This window comes from Aptenodytes patagonicus, chromosome 1 (genome assembly GCF_965638725.1).
Source record: "Aptenodytes patagonicus chromosome 1, bAptPat1.pri.cur, whole genome shotgun sequence".
Taxonomy (NCBI): Eukaryota; Metazoa; Chordata; class Aves; order Sphenisciformes; family Spheniscidae; genus Aptenodytes; species Aptenodytes patagonicus.
The window spans coordinates 88,970,643-88,990,534 of record NC_134949.1 but is presented as its reverse complement, the minus strand read 5'-3'; the positions used below and the strand labels follow the sequence as shown (position 1 = coordinate 88,990,534).

At 41.5% G+C, this 19,892-nt stretch overlaps 1 protein-coding gene across 2 annotated transcripts in view; it reads right to left on the bottom strand.

Moving 5' to 3' along the window:
- Nucleotides 1–19,892, bottom strand: part of TBX15 (T-box transcription factor 15) — a 119,099-nt gene that overhangs the window by 45,247 nt on the left and 53,960 nt on the right. For both annotated transcript variants that reach the window (XM_076347980.1, XM_076347970.1), the window contains exons 2-5: nt 13,390–13,603; nt 3,964–4,065; nt 1,999–2,170; nt 1,427–1,594 (exon numbers count right to left, since the gene is read on the bottom strand). In XM_076347980.1, the coding sequence (XP_076204095.1) occupies nt 1,427–1,594; nt 1,999–2,170; nt 3,964–4,065; nt 13,390–13,603 (656 nt within the window). The remainder of the gene's footprint in view (nt 1–1,426; nt 1,595–1,998; nt 2,171–3,963; nt 4,066–13,389; nt 13,604–19,892) is intronic.

The following is a 19,892-nucleotide window of genomic DNA, read 5'->3' as shown; positions in this document are numbered from 1 at the left end:
GAAAATTGTATAACCTATTTTCCTAACAGGCTTGATAACAGATTATTTTTTCTTCCAAGCTGGTTTGTACCCTCATTCTAGCTTATAACAGTACCTTGTGCTCTCTAAGTGGACACACTATTAACATAGTAAAAAGCTTCACCAACTGAGATTCTGTTTCACATACTGGGAAAAAATTACCTTACACAACTCTTTTAATGCCATCACAACACCCACCCCACTAAGGAGGAGAATGGCAGGAAAGGGAAATAGGATGTGCACAGCATCTCTCACCTGAGAATAAAATAGAGGGTATGTGTACACGAACAAGAGAAGAGGAGCACGCTGAGCTCAAAGCATGACAGAGGTGGTGTGAAGGCTAGTGGGAATCCTGAGGCAGAGGTGGCTGGCAGATGAGCAATACATAAGGAGATTACAAAGGGAACAGGTGGATAAAAGGAGCTCTCAATGTGTGCAATGAACATGCCTGCAGAAGAGATGAAGCAGGCCACCTCCTCCTCAAAGACTAGAACACCATCTTTCACTGGCCACTGAAGGAGAAGGGGGAGCAAACTTGTAAACCACAGCGAGCCCTTTCCAAAACGCCTTTCTTCGCTGGTGTCTCAAATGCTCACAATCTCAAATGCTCACATTTTCCTAGCAATTAATTTCCTCTGGAAGATATAATATCTTTTGAGAAAATAAACAGGGAATTCTGTAACCAAACACGAGCGTGGACTAAGATTACATTTCTGAGCACCATGATGGTGCACCATCTGCACCAGGGGCAGATCAGTAACAAAGCTCAGTAGCCAAGGCCTCTGCAGATAGGATCCCACTGTAGCAACATCTCTTCCTTATGATATCTGGAGTCAATGGTAACACTCTCCACTGGGAACTGTGCAAGATCTGAATCAAACGTGAATTATGCATGAGAATTTTAGTTCACATGCAATACACGGACTGCTGCTGCTTATGTTCAAAGGCTTCTTTCATCAGCAAACTGATGAGATTCCTCTTCTATAAAACTTTTTCCTTCACTTTAGCAGTGAAAAAAACCTATGCATTTTCTCTGTGAGATAACAGATCTGGACTAGTTGTACTGCCTTAAAATTACGGTGGGGACAGGACACTGTAGTTTGTATCACGAGGCAGCAAGGAAGAGTGAACACAATACATATCTATGGTTGATCTCACCTACTTACTTTACAATAAAATCTGCAGGCACCTTATCTGCAAGATGGTTTTCTGGCTAGATACCTCATGTCTACACACTACCCGATAGCAAGCATTTTCTTTTTGTGCAGAAAAAAAACAGTGAGCCTGTCAAGGGTACACTCTTCCTGAGCTACAGTTCTTAGGGAAGTTAATGTCTCAAACACAAAGAGCACACTGGTATTTTTATGAACACACAACATAAAAGGAGCCTGAAGGCACGCAGCTTTACCTGTTGATTTTGGTAGGCTGTCACTGTGGTGAAGACAGTCTCAGGGAAGTTGAAGGTTTTCACCCCATCTCCTGAAGGAACTGGCTTTGTAGGAGAAAGATCACTGCTGAAATCCTTGCGGATGACATGAACACGGGGCTGGTACTTATGCATTGAATGTAAGATTATCTGAAGAAAAAACAAAAGGAGAAGGAAAAGGATTTTTTTTTTTTCCCAAAAACATCTACACTACATCCAGAGGTACAAGGAAGCAGAAATGGAGTAAAGGCTAATATCAAGAAAATTACTCTTTTCTTACAAGTACGTATGAGACAAAGTTTGTGCTATATGCAGGTGCCAAGTCAAAATGGAACTCCCATTCAAGGGAGAAAGGGGCTTTATTGCTTTACAGGGTCAGGCAACATTTTGAGGAAAAGCACTGAAGTAGGGAGAAAAGCTCCATAACTCTGGGGAGTGGTTACAGGCATGCGTGCCCAGCAGGACACAGGAGTATTGGAGCAGCAGCAGCACCCTTTCAAATCTGAGAGGAGCAAGGTTGGGGTAGCAGACACCAGGATTAGCTTCTAACTTACATGGCCTTGATCATCAAGCTCATTGTTGGTCAGCTTGAGCTTGTCAAAACTGACCACCTGTCTCATCCAGGTGTCTCCAGATGCCAGTGAGTCAGGGTGGATGTAAACCCTCGGGGGCACTGGGGAGTCAGCATTGCCAGCCACCATCCACTTGGAGCTGTGATACACATACCTGAAAGAGGAAGGGTTGATGGCTAAGGGAAGTTGTCACTCACTCACTGGAGGAACTTTTCAAGGGCTCCCCCTCCCCTGCCACCCTACCGCACGCACCCCAAGCTCTCATTTGCAGACAGGGGAGAATGCTTTATTGCAACCTCCTACCTTCTAAATGAAAGCCAGATTACCCCTGAGCCACTTGTTCAGACTTGATTCCTTATTAAAACCACCTTTGCAGTTATTTGCCCTGTAAAACTCTGCCACATGTGCCTTCTCAACTCCTTAACCCTCTCTGAGCCAGAGTAAGAAGCTAGAAAACAAAGCCCTCTCTGAAAATATTAATAACTGCCCATAATTTCTGGAAATCTGCACTGGCTCCCATGCCAGACTGTGCAAAACACATGTGTCTTCATCCAGAAAGGGCAAAATCCAATGGACAACTCTACAACAACTGATAAAACAGAATTTCTAGTTTGAATTGTTGCAAAACAGGAAATTCCATATAGTATTACAAATGTTGGGATTAGAGGCTAAAATAATTATTGTGTTCCTGGTCTCTTGTGATCTTTTGTGTTCCTGACCTAGCCATCCTATATATGCCATAAATTTCTCTACCACAGCTTTGCCTAGACGCTTTTTTTCTTTCTGTCCTGCGGCTCCTTCAGCCTAAGGCATTTCACAAACAGTCCTGCTAACACCTCTGGGTTCTGCCCTGTGCTGCCCCTTATTGGGTCTCTACTCAGCTCTGCTAAGCTATTTCAGTCCTTACCTACAAGCAGTGACTCATTTCATGTATTTTCAAAAGAAATGCGAAAAAAAAAAAAGAATCTGTTCCTTTCACTGCTACTTTGCTGTGGCTTTGCTACTTGTGGCTGCACAAGCTAACAAGGATAGAAACAAAGTAAGACAATATATTTATTTTCAACATTAATGCTGTCAGAACCACACTCAGAGAAAGTGGCAAAACATCTAGCTGAGTATCAGACACTACCTTGATGCTTCCCAGGAAAAGCATTTTCCTGAGAAACACTCTGCACAATCTGAGAGCAAAAATGTAATATTTAGCATTTGAAGCAGAGAATCAATTCTTGAATCCTTGAAATGTGGTGCAGTCAAGACTATTTGGGGAAAAGGCTTGCTCCCAGGGGTCTTTTAAAGAGTATAGATAAATCACCTCTGTCTGGATAGTTTTCTGGGATACAGAGGACAATGAGTTTTCCAGAGTACTTTTTAGGATCGGGAGCCCATTAATATCAGAGAAATCTCTTCTTCCTGTCTTTCAGCTCAGTGGTGGAGATTCACCAGAGGGTTTCTCAATGTCTCCGTACTGTAGGTCAGGGCCCATATCCCCTGTGGCTGCTGTGCTGAACAGTGAATGCTTTCAAAACAAAAATCACCCAATTCAGTTCAGGCCAGACCTGAGGTGCCTGTCCTAGTTCAGCCGCTACCTGCCCATTCCTTTCTTGCTGAAGTAGTTTGAGAGGCTCCAGACTCCCCGTTGATAACTCCAGTTATCAGTTCCCTCAGACAGTTGTTGCTAATCATGTCAATTGTGAAATGCATGCTAGGGATCTCCCCAGTTAAAAACTGCTATTTGAAAAGAGCAAGATTTCAATCCAAAAGTGCAAGAGAGTATATTAAACCTCTGGGTTTGTGTCTCACGATTCTGGTCAAATCAACTATCTTGGTGTAAATCAACATGGTCTCCAGCATACCTTTGCAATGGTGTATAATGGCATGTGTCTTTCCTAGGCTGTCATTGACAGTAAGTTATCACAAGGTTCCTACCTCTGTGCCTAAAAAGCTTACCTGTATCTCTTGTTATCCACAGGCACAATGTCCATGGCAATATAATACTGCTGGTGGGGATCCAAGCCTGTAATTTTCACTCTCATGGCTGGAAACATTCTCCTAGGTAAAGAAGAGTAGAAATAAGGAAGAAAATGGTGAATAAGGAAGCTGAAGGAGTTCCTTAGACCTCTCTCTGACACCAGGAGCACGCTACTTTACACAGCCCAGTTCTTGGCATGACTCCTCTGGGCTTGGTGTGGGTAGCAAAGACTGTGCTGGCAGTGGTTTGAATCTTCAAATTTTTCCCACTTAAGAAAAGGGTTAGCAGGATAACAGCCTGTGGGTAACAATAAAACACTCCCACTCGAGCACTCTCTTCCCAGCTCCTAGCAGACAGTTCTGCTATGCCCCACACAAACTGTCCTCTCTAGGCATTTCTAGGATGGGCAGTGTACCTTCTTCCTGCTGTTTTTCCCACTGGCCGTCCATCTATAATTATTTTTTCATATTCCATTAAATGCAGGATCACTTTAGTTCTCTTTTTTGAGAAAATCACATTTCAGTATAGAGTTTGATAGTACTGGAGTAATATTTAAAGAAAATCCATCATCCTGAAAGATACTCTCACTCTGTTTATAGTTATTCAAGAAAAAATGTCCCTCAAATTAAGCTGCTTATTAGGCATATATTTCACATTTAACAGAAACACTGGCATTATCGTCATGGTTTCCTTGAAGTCCTAGTAGTATTTTGTGCAATCTTTTTAATAAGTGTTGTCTTTTCTACGTCGTATGATCCAGATCTGTCTTAAGCATTTTCTCCTGATAGGAAGTTATGAAACTCTGCACCAGCAAGAATAATTTCCCAGCTTTTCTTTTCTTGTCTAAGCACAAGTTTAGCTCTGCTGTCCACTAGTCACTGTTCTGGAGGTGTTTGTAGCTAGGCAATTATTTCAGAAGAGAACAGCTCAGAACAATTTTAACCTCAAAGCATGTCGCTGTTAGTGTGGTTATAGCATAGTTTCTCCTTCTTAAAAATTTTCTGGTTGCCAGTAGTTCAATTGCCATTCTACGCTTCCCTCAAACAGCATGCTGAGCGAATTGTTTACGCCATATTGTATTTGCAACTAATGCAGTATTTTAATGTCTTCATAAAATCTGAGGAGCAGAACTGGGTGAAATGCAAAAGGAAATGAGCAGCAAAGCAGAGCACTGAAGGAAGTCCTGCATTGTTTCACTGACTGTTAACTCAAACCTGAGCTCCGCTTGCGTGGTGTCTCAGCCCTTATCTGAGAAAACCTTGAGCTGAGGTCATACAGGATGGTGTTACTCGATTGCATGACTTCTGCCCAGAAGATACAGAGCTTTGGTAGGAGAAACTCTGAAAGTACTGGATGCTCATACAAAATTACATTCTGCTCCCCTGATAGGTAGATATATCCTTATGGAATGAGGGTAGTTTGGATGGAAGGAGGATATTAAAGGGGAATTTAAAATCACAATGCCAAAATCGTGGAAAAGTGTACAAGAAATGTTTGTCCACTGTTTCTAGGGGCCATCCCTAGAAACCATCATGACACTTTCCTTTCTATTTAGTGAAAAGCAGTGACATGTCAAGAGAAGAAGATTTAGATCTCCTACCAACATTTCTGTTTCTCAAAGTATTACCAGTGGACGCAGCCTGGAGGAGGAAGAAGACAGGAAAGCTTATGTCAACACCTCCAAACATGTCTCTAAAACTTTGCACTGAAGGGATGAGACCATGAGAAGCTATTTTATTCTTTCCCATCCAGTCCACATATACCCACTTGCAGAAGAGGGTGGGAAGGAGGAGGTTGGTGCTCAGCCTTCGCCCTACCCACAGCTCTTCCATTTCAGGCCATTGAGAAGGAAAGTTCTGACCTATTAGTAACTGCATCTGCCTTGGAAAAGGGCATTTATCATGGGGGATGGGGAGAGCACCACTCCACAGCTGTCGGAGCACAGCTAACGCGAGTTATGAGAGACATAAAACTGTCAGAAAAATTGTCTGCAGAAACCCTTCAAGGAGAGAGCAGATTTGTGCAACTGATGGTGTGAGTTTGCTAGCTGAACGATTTGGGGGAAAAAAAGGGGATAATGGATTAGTCTTCGGTGTCTTGAGGCCATTACCTTGTTTTTACCACAATGGCTCATTAAATCTGCCAAGCCAAATGGGTACAGGATGTGGCATTTTACAGTCCAGCTCTCCTTAATTGGAGAGAGGTGGCTTGGGAGCAGCTTAAGAGGTAGGTCATGTTTCAGAGGGTTGATGAGAAACCCAGGATTAAATCTGAGTCTCTTTGGGTCTAAGTCTGTGCACTGTATTGGAAAAATTGAACGCTGTGTGTCCCAAGAAGCTCTCTCCAAATCTGCAGCCCCGTGTAAAGTTGCAGTATAGCCTGTGGGGTTGTTTGCTTATGAAATACCTTGTAAAAGATTACTGCAGACCATTCAACAGGCTTAGAGGCTAATCTCTAAAATGATTGGAGAGAGCTCGGCTGATCCCACTGTTTTCTCTAAGGTTTAAGGGTACTTTTAAAGTTTTGTAAATTATTACTGTTTTTCTTTTTCCATGGGTGTAAAAGTAACTCGGGTTTCTTTGCCATAAGGATGTGGCCTGGAACTGTCACAGCAGTTCTCCAGCAGCGTGGAAAGGGGAAAATGGAAAAGGCAGAGGCAAACAGTGGTGACTTAGGGATGTACTCAGGTGTAATCCTGGTTAAGTCCCTGTGCTCCGTGTTTCCTTTTGGCTGGCTCTTGGCTCACCAGAGGCACCAGCCCTATAGAAAATGGGAAGCTCAAAGGTTTGGAAGGAATTCAGGCCATTTGAATATGGCTGTATTAATAAACAGTCAAGAACCTTTCATCTAGAAAGATATCAGCTAGTTTTATAGTCAACAGCTACAGACATGAAGGCCAACTGTTTTCATAAGGAACACGTGATGACATCTGATATATTTTAGGAGGAGGTTTTATATCAGCAACAGTTTGGGATGATCAAGTTATTTATATGTTAACTACCACTCAGCAGGAAAACAGTCCTCCTAAACTTAGACTGTGAACTTACACACAGTATCCTTTTAGAGGAAATATGATGTGATTTGAAATAAGTTATTACAATTATTTCAGGACCACTTAGAAGTGTTTTAAAAAGCATTTTTGTAACAACCATGTGCCTCAGTCTACTCAATTTCTGTCTCCTTCCATAACGAGAATGAGGTTTATGAAACTCTGAATGTGAAGAAAATTAATAATATGTAAAGATATCTAAAACTTGATTGAAATAGTATTTGCCAGCACAGTAGTGTACTGATATTAAGAACCATGTTTGGGAACTTTCAGCAATAGAAAGAAGTAATTGGATTGTGGCAGCCAGCATTATTTTTTTGTTGTTGTTTAAACTTTTCATTTAACACAAAAATATAGCTCAATTTTCCTTTGTGAAAGCTGTTCAAAGAAGGAAGATCACAGGTATATCCCCAAACTGATTTTTTTTTTTCCCCAATAGCATAAAGCTCCAGTTTCTAACCCTTAGGAGTCTCAAGGTGCCAACTCTTATCCCTGCCCCTTGCACTAGCACATGCAAAGCTTGTGTCAGGTTAGATCATCTTCAAAGTTGGCCTGCTCTGAGTGGAGGCATGGGCCAGATGACCTCCAAAGATTCCTTCCAACATAAATTCATTCTCTGTTTCACAGCTTAGTTTTAGAGAGGGCAATTCCCCATTAGGGGATCAGAAATTAAAAGGTACCTGGCAGGTGGTCTCAAAACAGAAATGCAATACCTTGAACATCTTCAGGCATTGGAAATACTCCTGTACAGACAGCTTAGTGAGCAGAAGTCATGTGAGAGTTTAAAAGGACTGACGCAATTTACTGTACAGTTTTCATGACTGTTTAGTGTAATGATTTATACACTGCATAAACAACAGCAAAACTTAAATAAGATTAAATTCGCTTAAGGGTGATATCTGCTAAATGCAAACCCTAAAGTGAAGGGATGTGCTCTTCAATTGTAGCAAAAGACAATACTGTCTATTGACACTAACAGACAGAGTAGTCATTTCCCAGTCATAAAAAAATCTGATTGAGAAACTCCGCAAAATAATCTGATTTAGGTTTGCAGATTAAGCGTGCATGGTGTTTACAATGTGCATGAGTTTACAGGGCAGCCTGAAGTTATCATTTCTATTTTATACTTCATATTTCCTTGCATTTAAGACCAGTGCCAAATGTATATTTCTTTATAAAAACAAACCTGTGAGGAGTGAAAGTGAGGGAAGGCAAGGCAAGGCGAGGCAAGGTGAGGCAAGGCGAGGCCAGGCAAGATGAGGCCAGGCAAGGCAAGGCAAGGGAGGCATGCCTTTCTGTTTCCCTCTGCAGCATGGGAGCATGTAAAGGAGATGTTTGAGTTGAGAGGAAAGGCTGAGGGGAGCTTTTGGGAGCAAAATGATTTATTGTTCATGAGGGAGAGGGAGCCCAGCAGATCTTCTCAGTAGCTCCCAAAGGGGACATTTTTCTGGAAGCTGGAGGAAGCTTATCTGGCCCACTGGGCCAGAACCTCTGGGCAGCAGTTTGGTAGCTATAGCCTGCCAGCCCTCACCCTGAGAAGTCCTCTCCATGGACCCCTTCAGCCTCAACAGAGCTTCACAACAAAATCCCTGCTGCTGTCTCTAACTGAAGAGCACTGTGGGGCACTTTCTTCCTTCCACTGGAAATAAAAAAAAAAAAATGGTAATGTAAACAGACCCAAGTACACGTTTCAAACAACTCAGACTCATGGTTTCAGGGAGGCAAAGAAACTCCAGACAAAATACCATTTAACCTATCAGGAGGCACAGAGGAGTCAGGAGGGGACAAGGTCACCTGTTCCACACACTGCTGGCGTTTTCCACTCTTACTACTGAACCCGGCCTCAGCACTTAGGTTTGAGCCATCCCGCAGTACAGATACGATAACTATGATATGGCAGATGAGATCATTTCCCTCATTGCTGAGATGAGATCCTGGCTCAGTGACAGGTAGAACCTGGGTCTCCAGAGGAATACCTCCTGGCTGTGCTCATGTGCATGGTCGCACTCATATAACCACCTCCATAAACAGTAGGCAGCGCTTCCCTTCCAGAGCAGGACTCAAAGCACTCTTTATAGTGTATCCCCCCAGTAATAAGTGCACATTGCTTTCCCCTTTGGGCAGCACCTCTATGCAGCAGTTAACTAACAGTTACCCCTGCAGCTTAGGTGACCATGGACTTCAGCTAGGGATTGTAGGGGTGTGGGGAGCAATTCAAATTCCTCTGCTGAAGTTGCCAGGGTACATGCGTGATCGCCATTGGCGAAGGAGAGTAGAGAAAAAGAATTAAAGATGTTTTTAGGACTAGTTGCTTAAATCAGTATGACCTGGGGCTTAAGCTGAATTTATTTTATTTTGTACAGAGTCTAACGTTGCCTTTCAAACAAAAAGGAGATAAAGTGCAGGTTTGAATGCACTGCAGCTGATAGAAAGCCATTTGCATCTTTCGCACAAAGAACAAAGGAGTCTTGTTACAAGCATCTTATTAAATTCTGAATAACAACGTTCTGATGGAAAGGAAGAAAGGAAAAGTTCTAAGAGGACTGAAGTAGGTTTATGGAAACAAAGACATCTATAAATACAGCATCAAGAAAAGAAAAAACAAAGCAGAATTAAACGTGAGTGGAAGTGTGAGTCTGAAAGTTGAAAAGTGTAGTAGGTTTGACGTAGGCATGATATAGCTCCAGAAATATGTTTGAAATGAGAATGTAGGTTAGAAACTAGCATTACACAGTAAGAGCAGAAAGACATTGTGGGGTCAGGCAGGAACCAAGCAGTGCCTTACGAGTCATAGGAAATTAAGGAGCTGCGGTAGTTACAGGCAACTGAGTCTGTAATTATAAGGGCTTTCAAAACAAGAAGGCCTTAAAGGACTCAAACAGGTTTTCCAAAGAGAAAGCAACAAGAAGAGCAGAATCTTCCCTGGGGAAGGAAGAAGTTGCAAATTGCACTGTGCGTCTCTCACAATTTCAATACGTAGTAGGAAATCTTCAGGAAATAACACCAGTTCTGCTATTTTTGCCAGAAATCATGCAATCTAATCTATGGGATGCATCATATATCATGCATCATATCTGGAGAAACAGGACTGCTAGACTCAGCTCTCACCCATCACAGACACATCCTCTCTGAAAGAAAAATGTTTAACCTGAGAAGTTAAACATTTAATTTGTGAATTTTATCATATCTATAAGGACCATGCCCAATAAGCAGATGTACTACCTAAAGAAACTGCCCAACTCTTCATTATGTTTTGCAATGGTCAACCTACAAATGTAGTCAGCAGAAAAAAAGAATCCCCTCCAATATTTTTAACCTCACTTCTGGAGAAGAAAATCATCAAGCAGAAAAAATACATATATTTAGTAGCTATACAGATTTTGTGTGGGCAGCCAGTGATGAGCCAGCCAGCCATCAGGACTCAAGTAATGATAAGCATCTCCTTTCAGGAAGAAAGAATATTATTTAGGATTGTAAAGAATATATAATTTGCACCGTAATTATGACTCTGTATTGTGATACATGGTCTTTCGTAAGTGGAAAAATTATCAAGACTGGAGCTTGCAAAGGCACTTGAGAATGTTATTAATGGTGTTACAGAAAAAATCTTGGAAAGAGAAATATTCTTTACAGTCCTTACAAGTTTTCCTACATCTATTCCCTACTAAAAATTATCAAAATACATATTGTTTTGGACTCCTTAAAATAGTTAGGGTGTCTGTCTTTCTTAACATGTGCTGTTAAACACCTCTGACAGCCGCATAAATAGGGAAAGAGATATTTCATCAGAAAATGCAGACCAAGGTTTTCCCCAGAGTATAGACACCTCTCCTCCAAAACATGGAAACCAAAATCTTTGAGCCAAAATCTAAGAAAATCAAAACTTTTTTTTTTTTTTTTTTTAATTGGGGCCAGGTTAAAGCAAAGAGAAGAAATCAGGCGAGGGAAGTGAATCTGAATTTTGTTTTGGGATTCTTCTTTACTAAATGGGGCTCAGTTTTCCTGGCATGGTGCTTCACTGGAATTGTAGTTCAGCTGCATCATGTACCCACATGTAAGGAACTATGTACATGTTACAATAATTCTTAATCAGCTTCCTCTTATTACTGTGTGATTAGGGATATGTATCTATTGTTTGTTATGATGATATGCGATGTAGGAAGCCATATTTGTCAGGAAGGCAACATGAATGGCAAGTTCCATGAACCACTGCTGACATGAAACATTTCAATTCATAAATGTCAGAAGAATAGTTTTACATCAAAAGTGTCAAAATACATAGTTCCAATCAACAAATAAGAGTTTATAGCTCAAAGGCAGCAGATGACAAATTTCAACAAAAAGTTGTTCTTTTAAAAAAATCAGCAATGTATTCAATATTGTAATTTCCTAAAAATTTTTCAGGAACTACAGAATCTTTTTGTATATGTGTATCAGTCTGACCAAATAGAAATTTTTCTTTGTTGAACTGATCGGAAGTATTTAATTTCATTATGTTATACCTCCCCAGAATAGTTCACTGTGTTTTTTTCCATGAACCCTTCCTTCACCAGGACCCCCGCCAATGCTGTCAAGGATTTTGTGAGAAGTTGCTTTGAACTAGTTGCAAAATTGCAGGGGCATTGGTGTTGCAACTTTTTTGGTGACTTTTTTTTTTTTTTTTAAATGTAATCAGGGTATGGCTTTTTAAGATCCCAGAAAGGTCAGCTACTTCATTCAGAAATGTGTGAGCTGCTGAGATCATCTTCATACCACTAAGCTCTGGGCATTTTAGTGTGCACTGGTGTTGGTGGGCTTCAAGATATTTATGCTGGTGTTAAGTCTATCTACTCCATGTATCATAAGAGAATTAATTATAGTTAATCCAACAGGTAACAACATACTATTTTAATTCTCTGAGACAGCATGACCCAGGCACCAGGACAACAAAGTCAGAAGCAAGGAACTTGGTTCTGCCAGTGTCGTATTTAATGATGCTGGACAGATCACTTAATCTGTTTAGGTCTCAGTTTCACCCCCTATGAAAAGAGGATAATAATAGTAATTTTCTCTGGTTCTGCTTTGACATCTCCAGAGAAAAGTTGTTGCATAATAGGAAGTGTTATAATCCCTGTTACTTTGCCTCTTCCATTTGAGGCAGAAGGGCAAAACCAGCAGCCCACTCTGTACCGATGCAAGATGTTTCCTGTGCCAATGAGATCGCGTATCTAAAAGCGGGAGCTAATCTGGTTCCGATAATCTTCTTCAGGGATTGTCTGGGTTGTTTGTCCAACATAACTTTCCTTAAATTATCTGGACTTCCTGGGGCTACAGAGCAATAGCGCTCACTTCACAAGAACATAAAGCAACAAGTCTAGCTGTTCTGGCAAAGTCTGAGAGCACAGACATGAAACAAAATTATAAACAACAGAGCACCGCGTTTTTTCCCCGAAACTTGGGGGAAATTCCCTTCCGCATGCCCGCGGAAGGGGCAGAACAGCTCCTGGGGCAGTCACGTGGGTTGTTCGCGGCAACCGGCTCTGTCCGTGGTGCTGACTTCCTTCCTCACGGCACCGATCGGAATTAAAACCTCGTGAGGTGGAAGGAAGGAACAGTATGTTAAGGCAAACATGGCTAAGGGCCTAGTTTGAGGGACCCAGGCATTTACAACTGGCTTCAAGCTGTGTTTTGGCAAACAGACTTCTAGCCATTTTTTAACAGTAGACAGCAACGAAGATCTTGCCCTTGGCTGACAGCATGGTAGGGTGGGTTTTTCCTTTTAAAAAAATCTGGCTTATTAGTGGCTCTTCCTAACCTCAGCTGACGTGGTATCAGTTGCAACAGCAGAGGAAAACATTAAGCCTGCACATTTTTTATACAGGAAGTCATTAACATTTTATCTATTTAGAGTTGCAGGACGACATTAATTTGGTGCAAAGGTGAGTTTGAATTTCACTATATTTGAGATTAAATCAACTGGCTTATGAAGTGCTATGTGAACTTGAAAGGAAACTCAAATGGCTCACCCCCAAATTCATAACTCATTTTAAATTCAGTACAGCAAGCAGTACAATGATCATTTCCTGATTTATTTGCTCAAAGGAAAGACTACCCTCAACAGTTTCCTGCAGCTGCCAGTTCTCCTTTGGAGCCACTGATTCAAGCAGTAATATGAAACAACTTTACCTGTCTTAAGAAAGCTAGTAGGAGATACAGCTGTGAAACTCTGACAGCCATTTAATTTTTCCTGCATATTTATTCCTTTGGCTTATCAAGAAGAAAAAAAAGGTTTATTTCTTAAAAAAAAACCATATTTTTTAATTTGTTTTGTTATGATCTTTTTTTTTAACTAGACAGAAAGCCAGAGATATCTTACCTGCCTGCTTTTGTGATGATCATCTCTGTCCCAATGTCATGAAATCTTTTCCAGAGGTCAGCACACTGCAGCTCTACCTGGATCTCTTCCATGGATGAAGGCGGAGGAGGCTGAGGGCCTGAGCCACCAGATGTAAGGTCAGAATGGGAGCCAAATGAGCAGGACGTCCTTTCTGCCAGCACCTCTGTGTCTGACCCAGTGCTCTGCTCTGAGTCTGCAAAGTAAACACGCCAGGTAAGACACTTCAGTTCTACCTGTTGTGAGCGGTAAAGGGAGGGAAGAGGAAAGCCAACAAGGGAAGTGCTGAAGAACAGTACAATGGCCTTTTATATATATATAAACACATATATACTTATGGTTCGTTGTAATTTATGGCCTGATTTGGGGCTTTGGGTTTCCAACATGACATCTGACATTTTTGTAAAGTTTTAGAAACAGCTGAAAAAAGGACTCTCAACATAAAATATAAATAGTAACAAACAATGCTGGGAATGGAGTACAAAATATAGGTTAAAAAAATAGAAATGAAAAAAAATTAATTCAACCCATAGTTTCAATCCAAGATTAGATGGGCTCACTGGAAAGCTACATTCCATTTAATTGAATATCCTCCTGCACTACTATTGAAGAGTTGGTTATTTTTAAGCAACACTTTTTTTTCCTTTTAATATCCTTGTCATCAAAAATAATGAGCATTTTTTTATTTTGCTATTTGGCAGCACCATCTTGGAAATGTGTTTTATTTGCTCTTATAATCTCTTTTTTGGAACAATGACATTTCCTGGGAAAACAACCATGCAACCTTTGGTGAGAAAAACGCTCTAGGCTACTGAAGGACAAAAAGGGAAGACAGTAAACATATGGAATATGTTACCAAGGAAAGCAATTGAAGCAAACTGCAGAAAAAAACACGAGACAGCCACCTCTCTTTATGGGGGAGAAGAATAAGAAGGCTTGCTCAAAAAATAAGCAAACAAAAAAGTGATGTTAGACTAGTTTAAAAGTCCAGGTTGGCACGCTGAGTCAGATGGCCCTTTCTTTGCAAAAATATCTCATGTATGTATTAGGTAGGTATGGTATATATATGGTCCTAGTTCTCATACGGCAGGGCTAAGATGGAATTTTGCAAATAGCAGTGTTATTTTGCAACAGGGTGCACACTCACATCAAAATAATTCACAATACCTTCTGCAAAGCAATGTGTTTATATTTTGAACCTGATTTTTAACAAATTGGCACTAGTATTATATAGATGATTGACAGAGGAATAAAGTGATGTGAAGCACTCAGTCAAATGGCTCAGGAAGAGCTCTGTGGATTTCAAAGAAGGTACAGAAACAATAATTTAGAGTGTCCTCACTGATCACACAAGTACAAGCATCCCAGTGAAGGAATAAAACAGCTATTTATATGTATTCTCTGCACTTTAAGAAAGAAAGAGATATCTCTGTCTGCAGGGGAAACTTAAGGAGACAAAAAGTAACAATCTGTGTTAAAAATGTGATGAAATCACCCCAGCTAAAATTCTTTCCATACCAAGCAAATGCCAGAAACCCTTTAATAACCCTGAGATCATGCAGGCTGAGTCTCAGATTTGCAGTGTTTCTGAGAGACAGTGTCTCCTGGAGCAGCTTGCACATCAGTGCAGAGGGCTGTAGTTAAGAAGAGGCTGGGGGTGAAGATGCCGCCTGCAGAACCATCAGCCCCACCTCCATTTTTCTGGAAAATTCATACTGCTGCAGTGGCATGGACATAAACTGTTTGGCTGATAGTGTATGAGAAACTTCCAGCCCCAAGTGCCATCAGGAAGCATTTATCTTCTGTGAGAACCCTAGGTGATACGTCATTGCATAGTGGACATTTTGCTTGAAGGACGTTTTCAGTAAACTTTGCCAATGGTTTAGACAATCTGCCAGTACAAAGTAGAAATTCTGTAGGACACTAGAAAGGTTTGGTATGTATTGCTCCCAATCTATTTTGAATATAGAGTCCTTTATGTCTCCCACTGACTTCCAAGTTGGGCTGAAGCAATAACAGGTCCATCCATCTAAAGGAGTAACACAAACCTACCAATGGAGGATTGTTACATGCAGACCAGTACTACCCCCAAAACCGGTATCCTAGACATAAGCTGATTCAAGATGATATGAGATAACTTGCTGGGGTTCTGTGACCACAAGACAGAGAATCAATCTGAGAGTACAGAGGGGCTGAGACATTTTCTCCCTGCTTCAGGAGCCCAGTGCTGCAGGAGCAAAGTGTTACTTATCTGCTTCCTCTAGCTCAAATTATTCCACCTCAAAGGGTTGGAGCAGGTAAGCCTGAGTAGGGGTCACTATGCTTAGGACGTTTGTTTTCCTAGTGACGGTTAATCACTTTATCCTTCAACAAAAAGCAAGAGTATGCTTCACAAATCACAGTAAGACCTTTTTGTATGTCTACTCATGTGCCAAACCATTAACCAAAAGTCTTAACATCTTTTCTGAGGTCCTAAGAAAGTAAAGGTAAACTACACTGGGAGTCTGAAGAGACTGGACCTAGGGAAAAGCTTCCATTATGGAGTCCTCCTCCCGAAATGAGGTACTAAACTGCAGGTTTGAACCTAAAGAGACTATTTTAGGCCACATCATCTGTGCTTGGTTCAGGCACTCAGAAACTCTGTGCATCCTCTGAAGCAGTATGGTAAATGGCCAACAGATGGCACTTGGCTAGATGCTGTCCCCGCATCATTCCAGCATTTCCTGGACAGCCTTTCAAACTGGGCATGTGGTTGGAGCCTTAGGGATCCCTGGGAATTGACTGGAATTGCATGCTGCAGAAAATTAAATATCAGAGGCTTAAGCCCCCTCTCACTGATTTTATGCTGATATCACTCGGCTGACTTTACAGACTTTTGGAGGGGTTTTTTGACAATGATGGAAGTGGAAGGAGAGCCACAAGCTTGGATATAATTTGCCATGCTGGCACAAATAAAAAATTGCAAAAGGAATTCACTAATTACTGATAAGCCAGTATCTAACCAACCATGCAGTAGCACACAAAGGAGAAAAGAACTTTTTTTCTTCCAAGAACTATTATTTTGTGCCCTGAAATATGATCTATAATTACCCCTAAATTAGTGCACAGAACAGCAAGTATCTCTCCTTCCACCAATCTTGGAAATGGGAGAGGGAGAGTCACTAGTGTTGCTGCTCTTAGTTCAGTCTCTGTAGGCACTGAGATGGGTTTTGTGTTTTCTTCAGCCTTTCCTGAGCTATGCCCTCCTGAATGGTGTCATCCAGTTGCAGACACTGAGTTCATTCCAGACCCAGGGAATTCAGGGGAAGTTAAGTGCATCTGACATATGAAAATCATCCCTAATGACATCCAGCTCTATAAGACTCTGTGACTCTTAACTAGAGTTCTCTACATGTGTTAGGATTCTGAATTAATCAAGAGACAGGTGTCAACATCTGCAACATACAGAGGGGTGCAGGGTGAACCAGTCTCAATATGTAGTAATTAATTGTGGCGGCTGGCAGCTAGCACAGCTCAAGCCACTCTGCTGCACATACTTGCTCACAATGAAATAAGACAGGAAGAAGATCTGACTTTTCTTCTGGCATTCAAACTGGGAGCTTGGTTTTCTTCATGTGCCAGCTTCAGTGGGGTGCAACTTCGCTAAACTCAAAGACATTACTTCTACTTTATGTTGGTGTAAGCAGAGGGGAATTAGAGAATAGCTCCTGAAGCTCCAACAAAATAGAACATGCCTGTGACCCTGAGGTGCAGATTGTGGCTGGTACTACATATCGTGTCTGAAGGACAAACAGAAGGATTTCTGAGGAAGATAAGCTTCCTATAATTTCTTCTAGCTCCAAAGTGACAAGATAAGGTTATTTGCCTTTCCTTAAAGAGGTTCCTTGTACAAAAGCCCACATGCTGAATTCAAGGTCCAGCCACAGGAAAATGCAGACCTCCCCCATGCAGTGGTTTCCTTTCAGAGTTAGGAGACCATCTCAGACTACTACCATAGGACTGCTGGTTCTCTGGTGCCGTGTTGCAATCCATGCCACTTTTGGCATATGTTAGGCAAGCAGCAATTAAAACAGTTTTATGGTTTTCTCTTGCTAGGGTAGAGTACAGTCCTTGAGAAAGGATACTTCAAAACCAAGCTCATCCATTGCTGGCAACTAGCAAAAGTGGGAGTAGATGCAACGGAGGTTTCTAAACCTACCGTATTCCACTGGGCTTTCAGTTGAGACAGTCTCAGGTCAAAATGTTCCTCATTGCTCTTACAGGCACCCATAAACTTGCACTTTCTGATCTTACCAACTTTTCTCCACAAGGCCCTTCCCCTCACCTGTCTGCTTGAAGAAGGGCCCTTCCTGCTGCACCATAGCTATTGCGGTGAACATCTCCAAAGCTCCTGCTGACTGCAAATTCATATCACTCTGCCTCTTTCATTTCCTCCTTCTTGCAAATCTCTTCTAAAACCATCCATTTCCACTCTTGCTCATTCCCTGTGTTCTTTTTTTCTGATGTTTCCACCGATTATTTCTGCTGTTCTACAGAGTGATGTGTAGCCAGAAGAAAACACAGCCATTTTGGTCTGTATGGAGAAGGACCCGGTGCCCACAGGGGAATGCCAATGCTTAACTCCTCCAGACTAACACATTCTCCCCAGAGACAATACAGAGAAAAGTTCCTAAAACACTGTCCCTTGTTACAGGCAGCTTGCTGGACAAACAGGCTGACCAAGTGTTTTTGACCATGGGACTTGGCCTGATCTGTCAAAAACAGACAGGCTTTTGCAAGCATTGTATTTCAAGGAGCTTGAAACTATCCAGTGTGACACTACTGAAAAGTTCATGGAGAAGACCCATGGGTTCAATGTGCAAAAAAACCCTCTAAGGCCTGAAGCATAGCTCTCTCTCACTGCCACCGTGCAAAAAGGCCGTTCCTTTTCTACTACCCCATTGGCTGGCTTCCTATCATCCCTTCTTACCACACTGACCACGTCTCCAGCTACTGCAGTTTAACAGTGTTGGACCTGGAGGAGAGGAAATTTCTCAGCACTTTCAGCAACCTTTGAGCCTACCAACAAGACCACAGGGTCACTTTCAGAGCTCCCAGGGATACCATGGTGATTGCTGAGATTACAGAGGAACATTAAACTAGTTCAGATTTTTTCTTTCTTAATCCATTTCCCATTTCTACTATCTCCAGGTTGCCCTGGAAATCCTCAGCTCATAATTTCTTTTGATCCACAAATTCCCAGGCTTCTTGTTGGCAGATAGGAAGGAAAACACCATTCTCACAAGCATGGTGACTATGAGGTCAGCATCCCCACTGAGTGCCCCAAGATGATGGAAAATAACCCCAACCAGCTTCCTGCACCAACATCATGTGTCCTGGGATCAGAGCCCTCTTACACAAAACAAAGCTGCTGCCTGACTTCTTTCTACAACTCAGCTGCCTAGTATTCCTCATGTACATTCCTTGCTTTTTCGTCAGTCTGGTACAAGAGGCAAACTGGTACGTGAGACATTAAAAGCCATTAATTTTCTAAGCAACTTCATACATGGATCTTCAGCAGAATTTTTTCTGCAGCTGGAGCACAGCAGGGATACTGCTCCCCTTATTTAACCAATAAAACAAAAAGAGCTCAGTTTAGTCCTTGGCCATATCATGCAGCTCATGCATTCAACAAATGTTTTACTCCAAGGTATCAAAGAATGTAAACTACAGGACTGAGATCAATGACAAAAACCTTATATACATAAAACACCACCTACCCAGAGGAGCCCAAAAGACTTACTCTCTTTCCCTTTTTTCTTTTTTTTTCTTTTTTTCTTTTTTTTTTTTTTATTTGTATACATGTAGATCTCTAATGTAGATCCTGTCAGATTCCATTAGCATAAAGATTTCTCTTGGGTGGAATGTGGCAGCTGCTACAAGCTGTTAGGGCTTTTTTTTTTAAACTGTTTATTTTTGTTTGCAAGGTTTGTGAACATTTAGCGCAACAGGTGGTCCTTCGCTCTCCCCTGCAGTTGATTTGCTGGCAATCAGGATCTGCAGACTACAAAGAAGGCACAAAATCCTGGACATGCATGGGCAGAGAAAATTTTGGGGATGTCATTTTTTTTTTCTATGAACTCAGCTGAAATTAACTGAGTGGACTTTTGCTGCTGGTTGCAGACAGATTCTTTTTAGATTTCTAATTTTAAAACTGGCTACTGCCATCCCACAAAATCAGCAGCATAGGAACCATGCATATAGCAGTGTGACATTACTGGAATCCGGATACAGAATGTCACAAGCCTATGAAAGTGAAAGAACAGAAACTCACTAAAAGTCCGAACAGTTTGGAAGAGTGGAAGTTCATCTGGCCATGGTGTGGTGGCTGCTGGTGCAACTACTTCAGGTATAGAACTGTTTTCCCCTGATAACTAATATTTGGGCAGAAGCTAAAACAAGGACCTCAGTAACTTCAAAATTACACAAGAAGTCCGGCTGTGGCA